Source organism: Melanerpes formicivorus, unplaced genomic scaffold (assembly GCF_026170545.1).
Source record: "Melanerpes formicivorus ecotype bairdi unplaced genomic scaffold, bMelFor1.0.p_v2 SCAF_2, whole genome shotgun sequence".
Taxonomy (NCBI): Eukaryota; Metazoa; Chordata; class Aves; order Piciformes; family Picidae; genus Melanerpes; species Melanerpes formicivorus.
In genome coordinates this window covers 41,462,086-41,480,282 of record NW_027142354.1, presented here as the reverse complement: position 1 = coordinate 41,480,282, position 18,197 = coordinate 41,462,086, and the positions used below count along the sequence as shown (strand labels likewise).

Here is an 18,197-nt window from a genome sequence, read left to right as displayed (position 1 = left end):
CCCCGCAGGAGGCTGCACAAGGTTTTGGCTTCATCTCAAACCCAAGGTCCAGCAGCAGAGTGGCTGCATAACAGCCACAGACCCAACAGGAGTTGCAGCCACCAGGTGAAGGTAGAGGAGACCTTTCAAGACTTAGTTCCCATTGTTAGGGGATCCTAATTCCTCATTGCTCAGCTCTGCACATTTCCACCATGACCTACATTCCTGGGATGCATTTGCCTCCTGATTTACATATTAATCTGAATAAAATGGCAACAAGACAGGTTTGGCTCATGCCAGTGGCTCGTGCTCATGGGGCAACCCCAAATGATGAGGTGATTAGTGGGGATTTGGCCAGCACACAGCATGGGCACAAACAGTGTGGTGTTTGTCTGCTGCAGAAGGAGAACAGGGACAGAGCAGGGTGACACAAATCAAAAGCTCTGCCTCATAATGAGGGGCAGACATTTTCTATTCTAGTTCCAAGGCTTATGAGAAGGCAAAGCAAATCATGAATCATAGACCTTCCAAAGGTCATGCAGTCCAACCCCCCTGCAGTCAGCAGGGACATCCTCAGCTAGATCAGGTTGCCCAGAGCCTTCTTGAGCCTCACCTTGAATATCTCCAGGGATGGGGCCTCAAGTACCTCTCTGGGCAACCTGTTCAGGTGTTCTACCACCCTCATGGTAAAGAGGTTGCTCCTAACATCCAATCTGAATCTACTCTTCTGTAGTTTGAAACCATTGCCCCTTGTCCTGTCACTGCAGGCCTTTGTGACACAGCCAGCCTTTCTGCTGCCTGTGAAACACCAACCCATCACCACCTGCTGCTCACTGAGCCATGCTGGTTGGTCACCTACTGGCTCTGTTGGAGTGAACTGCTAGCAAAGTCCCATCAGCAGACACACAGTGTGACTCTTCTTCTACACCTGAGAGCACAAGTTTCCAGCCAAAGCCAAACCACCATTTCCTGGGAGGAATTCCTTTCAGCCTGCCCTGTGGCCTCCCTCTACTTCCATCCTCATCACCATGAGACTCTCCAGGAAAAGAGCACAGATGAATAGAATAGAATAGAACAGAATAGAATAGAATAGACCAGACCAGACCAGACCAGACCAGGTTGGAAGAGACCTTCGAGATCATCGTGTCCAACCTATCATCCAACACCACCTAATCAACTAACCCATGTAACCAAGCACCCTGTCAAGTCTCCTCCTGAACACCTCCAATGATGGTGACCCCACCACCTCCCTGGGCAGCCCATTCCAAGGGGCAATCACTCTTTCTATGAAGAACTTCTTCTTGACATCCAGCCTAAACCTCCCCTGGTGCAGCTTGAGACTGTGTCCTCTTGTTCTGGTACTGGCTGCCTGGGAGAAGAGACCAACCTCTGCCTGGCTACAACCTCCCTTCAGGTAGTTGTAGAGAGCAAGGAGGTCTCCCCTGAGTCTCCTCCTCTCCAGGCTAAGCAACGCCAGCTCCCTCAGCCTCTCCTCATAGGGCTTGTGTTCCAAACCCCTCACCAACTTTGTTGCCCTTCTCTGGACACCTTCCAGCATGTCAACCTCCTTCCTAACCTGAGGGGCCCAGAACTGGACACAGGACTCAAGGTGTGGCCTGACCAGTGCGGAGCAGGATCATTGCTGACACATAACCTTCCTTTTCACCAAGTCAAATACAACACCCAAGAGCACAAGCCCTTGACATAAAATCATGGATGGTATCAGGGAGCCACCCTCCCTCCCCAGTGTGCATCCAGGCACCATGCTTGCATCTCAACTGCCAAAAGCATCCCAGGCAGTGAGGAGCTTCTGCATCCCTGACTGCCAGATATGCTCCCATAGAGACTGCAGTCATAGAATCACCACAGAATGGGTTAGCTTGGAAGGGACCCTCAAAGATCATCCACTTCCAACCTCCTGCTGTTAGCAGGGACACTTTCCACTACCCCAGGTTGCTCAAGGCTTCATCCAGCCTGGCTTGGAACACCTCCAGACATGGAACCTCCACATCTCTGGGCAACCTGTTTCAGTGCCTCACCACCCTCATGAGGAAGAATTTCCTCCTAATGTCCAATCCCAACCCATCTTCTTCCAGTCTGAAGCCATCACTCTTCATTCACTCAGTATCACCAAAGTTGGAAGAGACCTCAAAGATCATGGAGTCCAACCTGTCACCACAGACCTCATCACTAAACCATGGCACCAAGTGCCACTTCCAATCCCCTCTTGAATGCCTCCAGGGATGGTGACTCCACCACCTCCCTCCCTGGGCAGAGAAAGGACATTGCTGCCCAGAGAGAACGCTCCTGCCCACTGCAGGCTTGAACTCACACCCTTCCTGTTAAGGGTCTTATGTGCTACCAACTGAGCCACATAGAATAGTTTCAACATTTCTAGAGTGTGCAGATGTGGTGGGGAGCAGATGGAAAACCCTCCTGTGGCACAGAAATATGGAGGTGTTTAGGCTCCTGTGGGGCTCTGACAGAGCACAGTGGTGAGAACATGTTGTCTGTCATCAGCAGCACTGCTGGCCAACCTCTCCTAGGTGAGACAGATGGTCTCAGCATGGCCACACCAGTAAGGATCACCAATATGGTCACAATGATGAACTGCAGTGGTACAAACCCTTTCTCACCATGCTTTTTTGTGTTGTATTTTCTTCCAGCACTCTCCTGAGAAGGTTTCCTCCCTTGCAGCAAAGCACAACAGCTCTGCTCCAAGCTCAGGTCAGCTCAGGGCTGGACCAGCTCTTTCCTCTCCAAGCAGCTTTATTAGAATAAACTTTATTAGAATAAACCAAACCAGGTTGGAAGAGACCTTCAAGATCATCGTGTCCAACCCATCAACCAATCCAACCCACCCAAACAGCTAACCCATGGCACCAAGCACCCCATCAAGTCTCCTTCTGAACACCTTCAATGACGGCGACTCCACCACCTCCCCGGGCAACCCATTCCAATGGGCAATCACTCTTTCTGTATAGAACTTCTTCCTAACATCCAACCTGAACCTCCCCTGGCGCAGCCTGAAACTGTGTCCTCTTGTTCTGGTACTGGGTGCCTGGGAGAAGAGACCATCATCAGCCTGTCTACAACCTCCCTTCAGGTAGTTGTAGAGAGTGATAAGGTCACCCCTGAGTCTCCTCTTCTCCAGGCTAAGCAGCCCCAGCTCCCTCAGCCTCTCCTCATAGGGCTTGTGTTCCAAACCCCTCACCAACTTTGTTGCTCTTCTCTGGACTCGTTCCAGCAAGTCAACCTCCTTCCTAAACTGAGGGGCCCAGAACTGGACACAGTACTCGAGGTGTGGCCTAACCAGTGCAGTGTACAGGGGCTGTCCATTCACCCCCACACTCTGGTCCAGCCTTCTACCCATCAGTGACAATCACTCAGACTTCTTTGTCTCCATCCACCAGCTTGTGCTTCCCACTGTGACACCAGGTGACACTGATCTCATGCTCAACAGGGAGCAGCTGAATCACAGACAGGGCTGCTGGAGCCGCCAGCCATCCCATCAGCAGCTGGCATGGGGTTGGAGTCTTGGGAGAGGTTCCTTCCCAAGAGTTTCCTTCTTGAGGTTCTTACATCACGGGCTGAAGGCCATTAGAAAGACCTCTAGCTGGTTATGCACCTCTTCAGCAGTGTCTCTTTCAGCCCATATTTTCTCCCTGTGCATTCATCTATGAGATGACTCAGCTTCCATGTAACATTTTAGAGGATCTCTGATACCTTTTAATGCCTCTCTCCCTTTATCAGTGAAATCCAGGCTCTGCTCCATGAGTGCTTTCTGTGCCACCCTGGGGCTGCAGGGTTCCTCCAGCTGATTATTCTTTCATGTCTTTGTGGGCTCCCTCCAGGCACAGAAGATCAGCTTGGCAATGCTGCTGAGGGTTATTTTTAAAGCATTATTCAGCTGGTTGCCATGAATTCCCAAAGCTGAGAGAACATCCTTCTACTTATTAAACTCAGCTCTTGCAAGCACCAAAGAGATCTTTCACAGAGCACATTGACTTTAACCCCTCCACTCCTCAATTAGCTCCACATGCAGAAGTCCCACAGCAAAGGAAACCAGACTGGGCTTTAAAAATCCACATTAAATTCTTCCACTTAGTGCCCAAGAGGCTGAGCCAGCAGCTCCTGCTCCAGCAGTGACTCCCACACATGGCAGTGGATGTTCAATCAGATCCCAAATGAGCTGCTGTGGCTGAAATCCCTGCAATGCTGCCCAGATGCTGTCAGCTGGAGTGATGCCCTCCCTGTCTGCTCCTGCTGGCCACTCACCCTGCCCCTCACCTGGGGCACTTGCTCATCTCTCTGGCCCCAGACAAGAAAAGGCATCTTTTGATCTTAAAATCAAGCCCACCAGCTTTTCCTTAGCAGAACATAAGCTGCTGCAGATTCTTCCCCCACACTGCTTGTGTGTGGATGGCCAGATTCATAGATTCATGGAATGGGTTGGGTTGGAAGGGAGCTTAAATGTCATCCACTTCCACCCCCCCACCATAGGCAGGGACACCTCCTACCAGCCCAGGTTGCTCAGGGCCTCATCCCAGCTGCCCTTGAACACCTCCAGGGAGGGGGCATCCACAGCCTCCCTGGTCAACCTGTTCCAGTGTCTCACCACCCTCACTGTGAATGAGTTAGCAGACCTCATTCCTGGAGTCCCACCAGCCTCCCCCCAGCCTCCCCACCCCATGGAGGAGATCTGGGCTCCTGCGTTTTGCTTGTTTCACCTTCTGCCTTCTCCTCAGCATTGCTATTTTGAGCTCTCCTGGATGTGGCTGTGGAGTACTGGGTCCAGTTCTGGCACCCCCAGTTCAAGAAGAACAGGGAATTACTTGAGAGGATACAGCAAAGGGCTACAAAGATGATGAGGGCACTGGAACATCTGTCTTGTGAGGAAAGGTTGAAGGACCTGGGGCGGTTTAGCCTGGAGAAGAGAAGACTGATCTTATCAATGGTTAGAAATACTTACAGGGTTTGTGGCAGGAGGATGAGGTCAGTGTTTTTCCAGTGGTGCTCAGTGCCAGGACAAGAGGTAACAGGCACAAACTTGAGCATAGGAAGTTCCATCTGCACATGAGGAGAAACTTTTCTACTTTGAAGGTGGTGGAGCACTGGAACAGGCTGCCCAGAGAGGTGGTGGATTCTCTGGAGTCATTCCAAACCCACCTGGGCACCATCCTGTGCAACCTGCTGTGGATGATCCTGCTCTGGTAGGAGGGTTGGAGTCCATGATCTCCAGAGGTCCCTCCCAACCCCCACCATGCTGTGAGTCTGTAATTAGTTCACACAGACAGCTCACTGATAGCAGTCCTCTGATGCTGATGGGGTCACATTACCTCCTACCTGGGATGCTCAAGTGTCATTCCTGCAGGCTGCAACAGGAGACTGCTGACTGCTGCCAGCAGCGGGGATTTCCTGCCTGTTCTCCCTGAGGGGTAAGAGCAGGGAGCTCCTTCATTCCTGACATTCCCCCAACATACACCTGACTTCGAGTAAGAAGCAACTCAGCAGCTCTCAGCTCTGGTGAACTGCCAAGGCCCTGGAGCCCCTGGAAGTGTGGCTCTGGGCATCAGCTGTTGGTGAGTAGGTTGGAGCCAGGTGGGGGTCACAGAATCAGTCTGGTTGGATGAGACCTCCAAGATGATTCAGTCCAACCTTCAACCCAGCACTGAAGGGTCAACACTAAACCATGTCTCTAATTACCAGGTCCATATGCCACTTGAACACCTCTTCTTCCTTCTCTCTTCTCCCTGGCATCAAGGGAGAGAATGAGAGGAAACAGCCTGGAATTGTGCCAGGGGAGATTTAGGTTGGAGATTAGAAATGACTTCTTTGCTGGAAGAGTGGTCAGGGATTGGAACAGGCTGCCCAGGGAGCTGGTGGAGTCAGCATCCCTGGAGATAGTCAGGAAACATGTGGCCATGGCACTTGGGACGTGGTTCAATGGCAGTGGTGGTGTTGGGTTGGTGGTTGGACTGGATGATCTTAGAGGTCTTTCCCAACCAAAACAATTCTGTGCTTCTATGAAACCCAACCCATCAGCTTAAACCTGCCCCAGGTCCCCATGCTGCATGGTTGGGGAAAACAGCCAATCCCAAGGGAGAAGATGCCTCAGGAATAGGACAGCTGCTTTCAGCAGAGATGACACTTAGTCAGGAGACACACACCACTAGCACAACATTCCTTGGTAAAACCCAACACCCTGGAACAATTGTCTTGCCCGTGGGAGAAGCCTGAGTTCAATTAGCACCCACACCTCAGGCAAGGCCTGGCTGTGGAGCTCAGCCTGAATATTCCGCAGTGCTTCAACACAAACTAACCAGCCAGACTCAGATTTTCAATTCAACACCACCACTGCTTTGACTCAACACACAACAGGAGTTTTTCAAGACTTTTTTTTTCCCTCCAGGGATTTATATAAAGCTTCACTCAAGCTGAATAATCTCCTCCACTCATCCCACCCACCTTACGCTGCAGCAGAGCATTCCCCCCACGTTCAGCACTCCCTGTGCACGCTGGCACTTGAAAACTACCTCAAAACAAGCCCCTGGAGGTGCTGCTGGAAAAATAAACACTTCAAAAGCATAGCAAGGACTTTGGAAATGGCTCTGCAGGGATAAGTTCAGAGTTTCTCACGCCTACAAGTGTTCATTTCAGCTGCCTTCCTCATCGACCAGCTCTTTGTGATACCCACGAGGACCACTCATTTTTCTGACCTCTAAAGACCCACTCCTGAGCAGCCTGCCACAGAACCATAGAATTGCTTTGGTTGGAAAAGACCTCTAAGGTCATCCAGTCCAAGCACTGACCTAACACCACCCTGGCCGCTAAACCCTGTTCCCAAGTGCCATGCCAACACATTTCTCAAACACCTCCAGGGATGGGGACTCCACCACCTTCCTGGGCAGCCTGTTTCAATCCCTGACCACTCTTGAAGGAGAGAAATTGTTCCTAATCTCCAACCTACACCTCCCCTGGTGCAATTTGAGGGTGTTTCCTCTCATTCTATCACCTGATACTAGAGAGGAGAGACTGGCCCTCACCTCACTACAACCTCAATATCCTACCAGGACCATAGAGAGCCTGGAGAGACTTATGGATGACACCTGCCAAGAAAGGAAAGCATTCTTTCCCTCCCTTCCAGAGTCCTTTTGCTGCACCACACAAACAGGAGAACCAAGGAGTTTCACCAGAACCATCCATAATGTTTCCCATGGCTTCCTGCAACCTCCAAATTACATTTGAACACCCAGGCCATTTTTCATTTTCACTTCAGACATTCAGCCCACCCACAAGAGGAAACTATTTCTGGCCTTCTTTTATTGAGATTGATTGTGTCAATCTGGAAACAGATGGACAGACAACCAGAAGGGGAAATAGGCACTGAGTAAACAGGAGCAACACATCCTGGATCAGTCGTTGCAAACTGCGGTCTGCTGCCCGCTGTAGGATGCTGTCAGTTGGCCCATCCAAAGGGGAAGGGTTGTCCAGTATGTGCCTAGGGCATCCCTGGAGCATCCAAGCACTTGTGGCGCTCTCAGGACGGCAGGAACTCACCAAGCCATGCCCAGGGTCGCAGGAATTCACCAAAGGCAGCGAGCGGCTGCCCGTTTCCCAGGGTGGGTCACAAACAGTGCTGTGTACAAAGATGGTGCAAACACTGGTGGGGATCAGAGGGGGATGCTTTGCTCAAGGTGTTCTAATTGTTCCTCAAAAAATTTGATCTGCTCCTCCAGGTCCTTCTGTTCGATCAGCAAGGAGGTCTTGACTTGCACAAAGCGGCGGTAGTCCTGCAGCTGCTGATCCGTCAGGTACTTGGCCAGGATCCCAGAGACAACTCTCTCCCTGCGGTCCAGGTTCTCCTTCAGGTCTTTGGCATCTTCTCGTTGCCTGGAGAGGAGCTTGTGCCGTTCAGCCAGTGATTGCTGTGGGGCAGAAAAAGCAAAGCTGTGAGAACTGGGCTGCACCCAAAGCAGTCTGACCAGAAGGATGAGGGAAGGGCTTCTCCGCCTCTGCTCTGCTCTCGTGAGACCTCACCTAGAGTTCTCGTCCACTCAACACAAAAGTGGGACATGGAATTGTTGGAATGGGTCCAGAGGAGGCCATGAAGATGATCAGAGGGCTGGAGAACCTCCCCTATAGGGATAGGCTGAGAGAACTGGGGCTGTTCAGACTGGAGAAGAGAAGGCTCTGGGGAGACCTTAGAGCAGCCCTGCAGTACCTGGAAGGGGCTACAAGAAACCTGGAGGGGAACTTTTTACAAAGGTTTGTAGTGACAGGATGAGGAACAGTGGGTTTAGGCTTGTGGAGGGCAGGTTTAGCCTGGAGATTAGGAAGAAATTCTTTAGAGTGAGGGTGGTGAGACACTGGAACAGGTTGCCCAGGGAGGTTGTGGATGTTCCTTCCCTGGAGGTGTTCGAGGCCAGGCTAGATGAGGCCTTGAGCAACCTGGGCTGGTGGGAGGTGTCCCTGCCCATGGCAGGAGTGTTGGAACTGGATGATTTTTAAGGTCCCTTCCAACCCAAACCATTCTATGAATCTACAAATCTATAAACTCCTTGGTCCTGCCAGACTCTACATCTTCATTTGGAAGCCACAAGCCATTTAGTTTAATGACTTCCGCTTGTGGGCTCTGTGCTCCAGAGGAGTTTTCTCTCGATTGAATTACTCATTCCTGTGGTTTGCAAGGTAAAGACACCCAGCAAATCCCACCAAGGCTCACTTCTCCTGTGCTACTCTCCAGAAAAAAAGAAGAAAAAACAAACGAAACAAAAATCAATACACTTAATCTGGTAATTTTGAAGTATCTTTTACCCATCTGCATGGGGATTGGTCTCTTCTCCCAGGCAACCTGTGACCCAACAAGAGCACACAGTCTCAAGCTGCCCCAGGGGAGGTTTAGGCTGGATGTTAGGACAGATTGGCCATCGGAATGGGCTGCCCAGGGAGGTGGTGGAGTCACCATCACTGGAAGTGTTTAAGAAGAGACTGGATGAGGCACTTAGTGCCATGGTCTAGTTGATTAGATGGTGTTGGGGGATAGGTCAGACTCTGTGATCTCAAAGGTCTTTTCCAACCTGGCAAATTCTGTATTCTGAGATGCTCTTTAGGGCACACGTGTGTGGCCAGAGTGTCAGTGGCAGGATAAAATGATGGCGACCTCTGCACTAACAGTAACCTTGGAATGGGTTGCCCAGGGCACTAGTGGGTTGCCCAGGGCACTAGTGGAGTCCCCATCCCTGGAGGTCTTCAAGAAATGTGTGGCCATGGCACTTGGGGACATGGTTTAATGGCCATAGTGTTGGGCTTGATGACTGGATTCAAAGATTTCAGAGGTCTTTCTCTACCAGAACAATTATCTGATTCTATGAGTAGCCAAAGGGTCCAGTGACCCCCTTTTCTGCCTTGGACCCTCTCAGGGTTCTACTGCCATCTCAGCACCCAGCTATTGAGCTCCTTCTGAACTTCTGTTGTCTAACACTGAACCTGTGGTCTTCACCAGACTCAAGGAATCATGGAATCATAGCACAGTTTCAGTGGGAAAAGTCCTTTCAAGCTCATTTAGTCCAACCCCTGCAGTCCCCAGGGACATCTGCAACTTGAGCAGTTAGTTCAGACCCTCATACAACCTGACCTGGAATGGTTCCAGGGATGGGGCATCTCCCACCTCTCTGGGCAACCTGGGACAGGGTCTCACCACCCTCAGTATCAAAAATTTCTTCCTTCTCTCCATTCTGAATCTCTTGTAGTTTCAAACCATCCCCCCTCATCCTGTCACAACAGGCCCTGCTCAAAAATCTGTCTCCAGCTTTCTTACTGGCTCCTTTAAATCCTGAAAGGCCACCACTGTAGTCCAGTCTGCTTTGGCCATGGAGACACAGCCTGCAGTGTGGCACTAGGCACCTGCTGGGCCAGCTGGCTGGGACTCAGGTATAATGTACACCTCTTGTCCAGAGCTGTCAGACAGAAGCAGGGAGGAGAGCCTCACCTGCAAAGAGGTGAGCTAAACCAAATGAAATACCCTGCTGGCTCATCACTCACCTTCTCCTCAGCGTCTGTGTTGCCATCAATCCTCCTCATGGCATTTTGGACTCTGGCCAGGCGGGTGGACAGGCAGAGCAAGAGGCTCACCACCTTCTCCAGGTCCCCGATGAACATCATGTAGCGCTCGAACTCGTTGGGCTTGCAGATGGCCCTCACCATCGCCTCCAGCTCCTCACCTTGCTTGGAGCACTCCTGGACATCAGAAAGGACGAGCTCCCTCTCCTCCCACAGCCTCTGCAGCTTGGATTGGAGGCAGGAGATGAGTTCCTGCTGCAAAGGGAAAAGAAAGCAAGCCGCAGAAAGCTGTTACTGCCCCCAAAGAATCCTTTCTAGGGGGTGCATTTTCTTCAGGTGTTCTTTGCCAAAATTTGGAGTTTTAAAATCATTTAAAGCTCTATCAAACAAACAAACAACCCCCCCCCCCCCAACAACAACAACAAAACAACAAAAACCCAAAAACAAACACAGGGGAGAAAAAGAAAGAAAGAGTTTTCTAAGCTGTACTTAAAACTCTGAAAAGCAAATTACTGGTAATCACCTTAACTGGTGATATAATCCCCAGCTCAGAGAGCTTCCAAGCAGCCAGGAGTGGACTGCAATAAAGATTACAAGGTGATTACACATGGTTGTGCTCCAAGGCATGAGCGTGGTGAAGTCACAGCTCTGTTATCAACCTGTGCAAGAACTGAGTGGAGCTGTGGTTATAACACACCCAGAAAGGGTCAGCTCCATGGCTGATACTCCACGCTGGTGAGACCACACCTGGAGCACTGTGTCCAGTTCTGGAGCCCCTGTTACAGGAAGGATCTGGAGGTGCTGGAAGGTGTCCAGAGAAGGGCCACAAGGATGGGCAGAGGGCTGGAGCTGCTCTGCTCTGGAGACAGACTGAGAGAGTTGGGGTTGTTCAGGAGAAGAGAAAGCTCTGAGGCGACCTTCTTGTGGCCTTCCAGTATCTGAAGGGGGCTCCAAGAAAGCTGGGAAGGGATTTTTTAGGGTGTCAGGCTGACAGGACTGGGGAGAATGGAGCAAAAATAGAAGTAGGTAGATTCAGCTTGGATGTTAGGAAGAGGTTCTTCAGTATGAGGGTGGTGAGACAATGGAACAGGTTGCCCAGGGAGGTGGTTGAAGTCTCAGCCCTGGAGGTTTTGAAGGCCAGGCTGGATGTGGTTGTGAGCAACCTGATGTGGTGTGAGGTGTCCCTGCCCACAGCAGGGGAGATGGAACTGGATCATCCTTGAGGTCCCTTTCAACTCTAACAATTCTATGATTCCAAAAGCCACAGAGCCTGGGTAGTTTGGTATGGAAAAGCTGATCTAGAAAAGTGCTGCAAGAGCAGAGCAGGAGAAGACCCCCATCAGTTCCTGTGGAGATCAGCCAATGCCTCTATGACCAGGAGCAGCACTTAGATCATGAACATGTGGTCATGCACCTGGCCATGAATAATATCACCACATGCTCAAAGAATCATGGACTGGTTTGGGTTGGAATGGACCTTGGAGATCATCTAGTTTCAACCCTGTGCCTTGGGCAGGGACACCACCTACTAAACCAGCTTGCATGGCTTCATCCAACCTGGCATTGAAGGCTGCAAGGCTTGGAACCTCCACAGCTTCTCTGGGCAAGCTGTTCCAGGGCCTCACCAGCCTCATGGTGAAGAATTTCTTCCTGATGTGCAATCCAAATCTGGCTGGTCCTAATGTCCAGCCTAAATCTAGCTAGGAGAAGGAGCTTCAAGAGGGCAGATTGTCATTGCCTGAGACAGAGCAGGGCCAGGTTTCTACAGAGAAAACATAATATTTAGTTGTTCAAAGCTACACATTGCCCTTCCTAGCTGCAAGACTTCCACTGCAGTCCAGCTACATCCAAGCTACCTCTGGTTCTTGGGCCTACAGAAATTCGAGGGCACTGAGGTCAGCTACCACACAGGATTTAAATACCACCTCTTATCGTCAATATCCCAAGCTGCCAGGACTTCATCTGTTAGCAAAAATGGGCTCCAAGTTATCTGTGAAATATGATTATTGGGGTAGAAGTCATGAATAGAAATATGCACAGTAAGATGTCCAAGTAGATGCAGTTGAATGCAGTTAGCTGAGAGCTGCTGGTGGCAACTTGGTCATTTCTGGGTGATGCTTCCCCAGGGTGATCTGCTTTAGATGATCCTGCCCTGGCAGGGAGGTTGGATTTGGTGGTCTTCAGAGGTCACTTCCAACCTCTATCATTCTGTGTAACCTATCACAGAATCAGCTGGTTGGAAGAGACCTTAAGATCAGGTTTGCCCATAACCTAACTTCTCCCTGCACACAACTCTTGGACCATATGCCTAAGCTAATAGCTTCTTTGTCATGGTGAAGAACCAGCAGTTCCTCAGATGGTCATCTACCTACTTTCTTAGCTGTGATGTCTTCTAGGTCATTTGTGCTGTCTGTGCTGCTTGTCAGGTCTTGGTTTCCCTTGGAGGTAGAATCTTGGTTCCTTTGCTTGGCATCATGTTCAGATTCAGGACACTCTTCTGGTGCATCTCCATGGCTTTTCTGGCTATTGGGACAGAAAATAAACAACCTGGGCAAACAGAGTTTTCTTCTCAGACATTGTGTCCATGGCTTTATTTATCCACCTTGGGTTCAGAATCTCTCTCCTCTCCCAGCAGCAACTTCTCTAATTTGTTTGGCAAGATACAGAGCAAAATACTTACAGCCTGGTGCTGCATGAATCAATAAGGTTGGAAAAGATCTTCATGACCATTAAGTCCAACCATTAACCTAAGACTGATACGTCCACCACTAAACCATGTCCCTCAGTGCCACATCTCATGGCTTTGAAACCCCTCCAGGGATGAGGACTCCACCACTGCCCTGGGCATCCTGTTCAAGGTCTTGGCAACCCTTTTGGGGAAGAAATCCTTCCTCAATGTCCAACCTAAACCTCCCCTGGAGCAACTTGAGGGCGTTTCCTCTTGTCAGGACACTTGTTCTTTGGGATGAGAGACCAACTCCCCCCCCATGGCTCCAACCTCCTTTCAGGGAGCTGTAGACAGCAATGAGGTCGATGGTAGGCTGAACATGAGCCTGCAGTGTGCCCAGGCAGCCAAGAGGGCCAATGGCATCCTGGCCTGCATCAGGAACAGTGTGGCCAGCAGGAGCAGGGAGGTCATTCTGCCCCTGTACACTGCACTGGTTAGGCCACACCTTGAGTCCTGTGTCCAGTTCTGGGCCCCTCAGTTTAGGAAGGAGGTTGACTTGCTGGAACGAGTCCAGAGAAGAGCAACAAAGTTGGTGAGGGGCTTGGAACACAAGCCCTATGAGGAGAGGCTGAGGGAGCTGGGGTTGCTCAGCCTGGAGAAGAGGAGACTCAGGGGTGACCTTATCACTCTCTACAACTACCTGAAGGGAGGTTGTAGACAGGCGGATGATGGTCTCTTCTCCCAGGCAGCCAGTACCAGAACAAGAGGACACAGTCTCAGGCTGCACCAGGGGAGGTTCAGGTTGGATATTAGGAAGAAGTTCTATACAGAGAGAGTGATTGCCCATTGGAATGGGTTGCCCGGGGAGGTGGTGGAGTCGCCATCATTGAAGGTGTTCAGGAGGAGACTTGATGGGGTGCTTGGTGCCATGGGTTAGCTGTTTGGGTGGGTTGGATTGGTTGATGGGTTGGACACGATGATCTTGAAGGTCTCTTCCAACCTGGTTTGGTTTATTCTAATAAAGGTTTATTCTAATAAAGAGGTCTTCTCTCAGCCTCCACTTGTCCAGACTAAACACCCCCATTTCCCTCAGCTGCTCCTCACCAGCCCTGTTCTCCAGACCCTTCACCAGCTTCATGGCCTTTCTCTGGACCCACTCAAGCCCCTCAATGCCCTTCTTGGAGTGAGGCCCCCAAAGCTGAACGCTGTTTTTCACAGTCCCTTTTAATAAGGTCTCACTGAGCCACATTTCTTCCATCATATATCCACAGCCTCAGATACTTCTTGAGATGTGACCCAGAAAGTTAAAATCTTTTGCTGATGAAACAAGAATCAAACAATATGCTCAGGTCATAGAATCATGGAGTTGCTTGGACTTGATGATCTTTGAGGTCTTTTCTAACCTTATTGATGCTATGCTTTGGTTGGAAAAGGCCTCAGAGATCATCAAGTCCAAGCAACTCCATGATTCCAACCTTATTGATGCTATGCTTTGGTTGGAAAAGACCTCAAATATCATCAAGTCCAATCCCTGACCATCATACTACAAGTACATGCACACTATTCATCCACTAAAAGAGTTTCCAACACTCGATAATATTGGTGTTGTCTACTTACTCGTTCTCCTGCCGGTGCTGGAGGTCTCCCTTGCTCCTGCGTGGTCTGCTCAGCATAGAAACACTCACAGGAAACAGACCCTCCAGCAGGTCTAGAGCAGTGCTTCTAACAGGGTGAGGCATGAGAATATCAACCAGAGAACTGTCTTTGGCAATGATCTCCATGGCAAGCTCTTCGTACCGCTGGTCTTCAGGAGACTGCAGCCTCCCCTTGGGCAGAGCTGTCTCTCTGGCAGGGAGAAGATCATCTTGGCTGCTCTGCATGAAAGTGTCCTTTGCAGCCAAACCTTTGGCTGTGGCTTTGTCTCCTTGGTGAGTCAACACTGTGTGGCAGGAGGATACTTGCTCCTGAGGAGCTGCAGGCTGATGCTCTGGGCACTTCATTAGAGCATTGCTGTGCGGTGGTTTCCTCCTGCCTTCCTCCTCCGCCTGAGCATCATCCTTGCTTCCACTTCTTGGGGTAGGTATAGGGCTTTGAGGAGTCAGCTCCTTCATATCCTGACAACATCCATGTCCAGCTGTGTCATCATCTTTAGAGCCATGGTTCTCACACCCACCTCTCTCAGGATCATGGAAACTGTATGAAAGAGGAGATTTCCTTTTACCTGAGATACTTCCTCTGCAATGGTTTTGCTCCCTAAGCTGCTACAATCATCATTAGTTTTCCAGCTTCCTCTTCCCATTAAAGGGGGTAGCAGCAGCTAATGGGCTAAGCAAATCACCTGGAAAATGGAAATATCACAGCAAATGGATAATATCTGTGGAAGTGTCATGGGAAATGGAGAATATACTTGGAAATATCATGGGAAATGGAGAATATCCATGGAAATATCCATCTTGGTGTTCCCTCTGGGCAGCCTAATCAAATTGGAGGTGTCCCAGCTAACTGCAGGGGGGGTTGGACAAGATGACCTTTGAGGGTCCCTTCCAGCCCAATGCAATCTGTTAACCTGTGGAATATCATGGAAATGGATAGTAGCCATGGAAATATCAGGGGGAATGGCTAATTTCTGTGGGAATACCATGGGAAATGGACAATGTCTCTGGAAATATCACGGGTGACTGCAAGTGGAAATTCTATGCTTACACAAGTGTCAGCATCACTGCTTTGTTGAGACAGTTGCAACGTTTTTCTCCCCTGAGGCTCCTCAAACAAACAAAACAGATAAGAAACTCACTTTCTTGCCAGGTGTGGTGTAAAGGGTGCAATATTTTCTTTGTCTTTGAAGGAAACAACCACAAACAAAACCCCAACGCCCTCAAAAGCCCCCGTTCCACCCCGCATTGTGAAGGCTGAGCAGATCCGAGCTGCTGCAGATGCCGTTCTCAGCAGAGCTCAGACGAGGGAGCTGTGATCTCAAAGATCGGCAGGAGAGCAGCCGCTGCAGGCACAGCAGCTCGGGGACAGGCTGCGTTTGCCACACGGGATCGTTAAGGTTGGAAAAGACCTCTGTGTCCAGCCTTCAGCCCAATCCACCATACCCGCAGCACCTCCGGCGATGGCGACTCTACACCTCCCTAGGCAGCCTGTCCCAGAACTTGACCACTCCTTCTGTAGAGAAACTTATCCTTAAGTCCGATCTAAACCTGCCCTGGTGCAACCTGAGGCCATTTCCTCTTGTCCTGTTGCATGCTCTTTGGGAGTAGAGACCAAACCCCGGCCTCACTCCAACCTCCTTTCAGAGAGTTGTCGAGAGCAACGAGGTCTCCCCTCAGCCTCCTTCCTCCAGGCTGAACACCCCCAGTTCCCTCAGCTGCTCCTCACCAGCCCTGTTCTCCAGACCCTTCCCCAGCTTCATTGCCCTTCTCTATCATTTTAAACTGTCCCCAAATTAAACACATAGCTGAGCAGATGAATATTCCCATACAGACAAGGAAGGATCCCAGGACACAAGGACATAATAGAATGGCTTGAGTTGGAAGGGACCTTAAAGATCCATCTAGTTCCAACCCCCCTGCCAGGGCCAGGGCCACCTCCCACTAGCCCAGGTTGCTCAAAGTCTCATCCAGCCTAGTCTTAAACACTTCCAGGGAGGGGGCAACCACAGCTTCCCTGGGCACCCTGTTCCAGTGTCTCACCACCCTCACTGTGAAGAATTTCTCCAGCCTCAAGCTCCCTTCTTCCAGCTCAAAGCCATTGCCCCTCACCCTATCACTACGAGCCCTTGTAAAAAGAACTTCTTCCTAATATCCAGTCTAAATCTGCCCAGTTCTAGTTTCAAACCATTGCCCTTTGTCCCATCACCACAGCAGCAGAGCTGGAGTTCACACACCTTGGGCACAGGCACTAGCTGGGCTCAGCCTTACCTGGGGGTGCTGTGACAACTCTCACAATGCCGAGGTGGTGCTGCCGGACCCCCAGCACATCCATGAGTGTCCTGGAAATGAAAACAGAACACTGGGACAAGCAACAATTTTCAGAGGAGACAGCTGCTTGCCTCCTCTCCTTGTCATCTCCAGACACAAAAGCCAGCTCTAGATCTGAGGAGGTTCACCAGGGTTAGTGGGTTTCGGGTTTTGAGAGGTTTGGTTTTAGTTTAACTGTCTCTTTCTGTTGATGGAATTCCTACTGTGCTCTTCCTGGGTTGAATCCATCTGTTGGTTTGGTTTTGGTTTTGTAACTAGACAACCAAGAACAGCTGACAACAAAATCTATCCTCTACTCTCTTAATGATTCAGAAAGCAGCCAGCACTGGATGAAGTTTTTCAGCCTCTTCAGTTGGGCAATTTCAGTGGTAAATCAGGTTATTTGTTTTCTCACCCTTTTATCCTCTTTATTCTCCTTGATAACAATATTGACAGCTACTGTCCTTCAAATTCAGGAGCCAAAAGCATTGGTCATTTATAGCAATCTCTCCATAACAATCTTTTCTGGGTGGCTGTAGCTAGCAGCAGCACCTCTTGAAACCCAAACAGCATCATCCTGCACACACCACATGTCCTCTACAATGTGACTTCTGAGTAAAGAGACAGGGAGATACTGGAGAGAGTCCATTGGAAGCTCCAAAGATGCTAAGGGGCCTGGAGCATCTCTATGAGGAGCAAAGGCTGAGAGCCCTGGGGGTGTTGAGCCTGGAGAAGAGCAACCCCAGAGGGGAGCTGATCAATACCCAGCAAGAGATAAAGGGTGGGGGGCAAGAGGCTGGGGCCAGACTCTTGTCAGTGGTGCCCAATCATAGGACAAGGGGCAATGGGCACAAAATGGAAGCCAGGAGGTTCCATCTGAAAAGGAGGAGAAACTTGTTTGGTGTGAGAGCCCTGGAACCCTGGTGCAGGCTGCCCAGAGAGGTTGTGGAGTCTCCTTCTCTGGAGAGCTTTCAAGCCCCTCTGGCCATTGTGATCCTGGGTGAATTGCTGTGGGTGCCCTGCTTTAGCAGGATGGTCTCCAGAGGTCCCTTCCAGCTCCCACCATGCTGGGACTGGGTGAGTGTCAGATCCCAGGTACATCTCTCTACAGCTCTGGAAGGCACTCTCATGACCTCAGTGCTGCCCAGCTCTCAGGCAGAGCCTACAGCACTTGCACAGCATGTCCCATGACACAGACCCTCCTCATCTGCCCTGCCTTTACCTCTGCACTTGCTGAATGACAGCAAAAGGCTCTACCCAATCTCAGTGCAACTCTCAGTCACCTGTTAGGAAGTTCCTCTCCTTAAGCAATTCCCTGCCAACTTTTCACAGTAGAGAACACCTTCAGCACTACCTTACAGAGTACTGCCAAGGACAATGAACTGTTACATCAATCCTAAATCCATGTTAAACTTGGTAGCACTTCTCTCAGAACACCTCCACCCACCCCCCACATCCAATTCTTTCTCCTGCCTGCTACAAAGCAGAGCTGGCACTTTGCTTTCACACAGCTGCAGAGCATTTCC

At 50.4% G+C, this 18,197-nt stretch overlaps 1 protein-coding gene across 3 annotated transcripts in view; it reads right to left on the bottom strand.

The window, feature by feature from the left end:
* Positions 1-7,167: 7,167 nt before the first annotated feature.
* SHROOM1 (shroom family member 1) overlaps positions 7,168-18,197 on the bottom strand; it is a 51,351-nt gene continuing 40,321 nt past the window's right edge. For all 3 annotated transcript variants that reach the window (XM_068157853.1, XM_068157860.1, XM_068157868.1), the window contains exons 3-7: positions 16,633-16,703; positions 14,327-14,902; positions 12,414-12,564; positions 10,024-10,296; positions 7,168-7,907 (exon numbers count right to left, since the gene is read on the bottom strand). In XM_068157853.1, the coding sequence (XP_068013954.1) occupies positions 7,653-7,907; positions 10,024-10,296; positions 12,414-12,564; positions 14,327-14,902; positions 16,633-16,703 (1,326 nt within the window). In that variant the 3' untranslated portion in view covers positions 7,168-7,652. The remainder of the gene's footprint in view (positions 7,908-10,023; positions 10,297-12,413; positions 12,565-14,326; positions 14,903-16,632; positions 16,704-18,197) is intronic.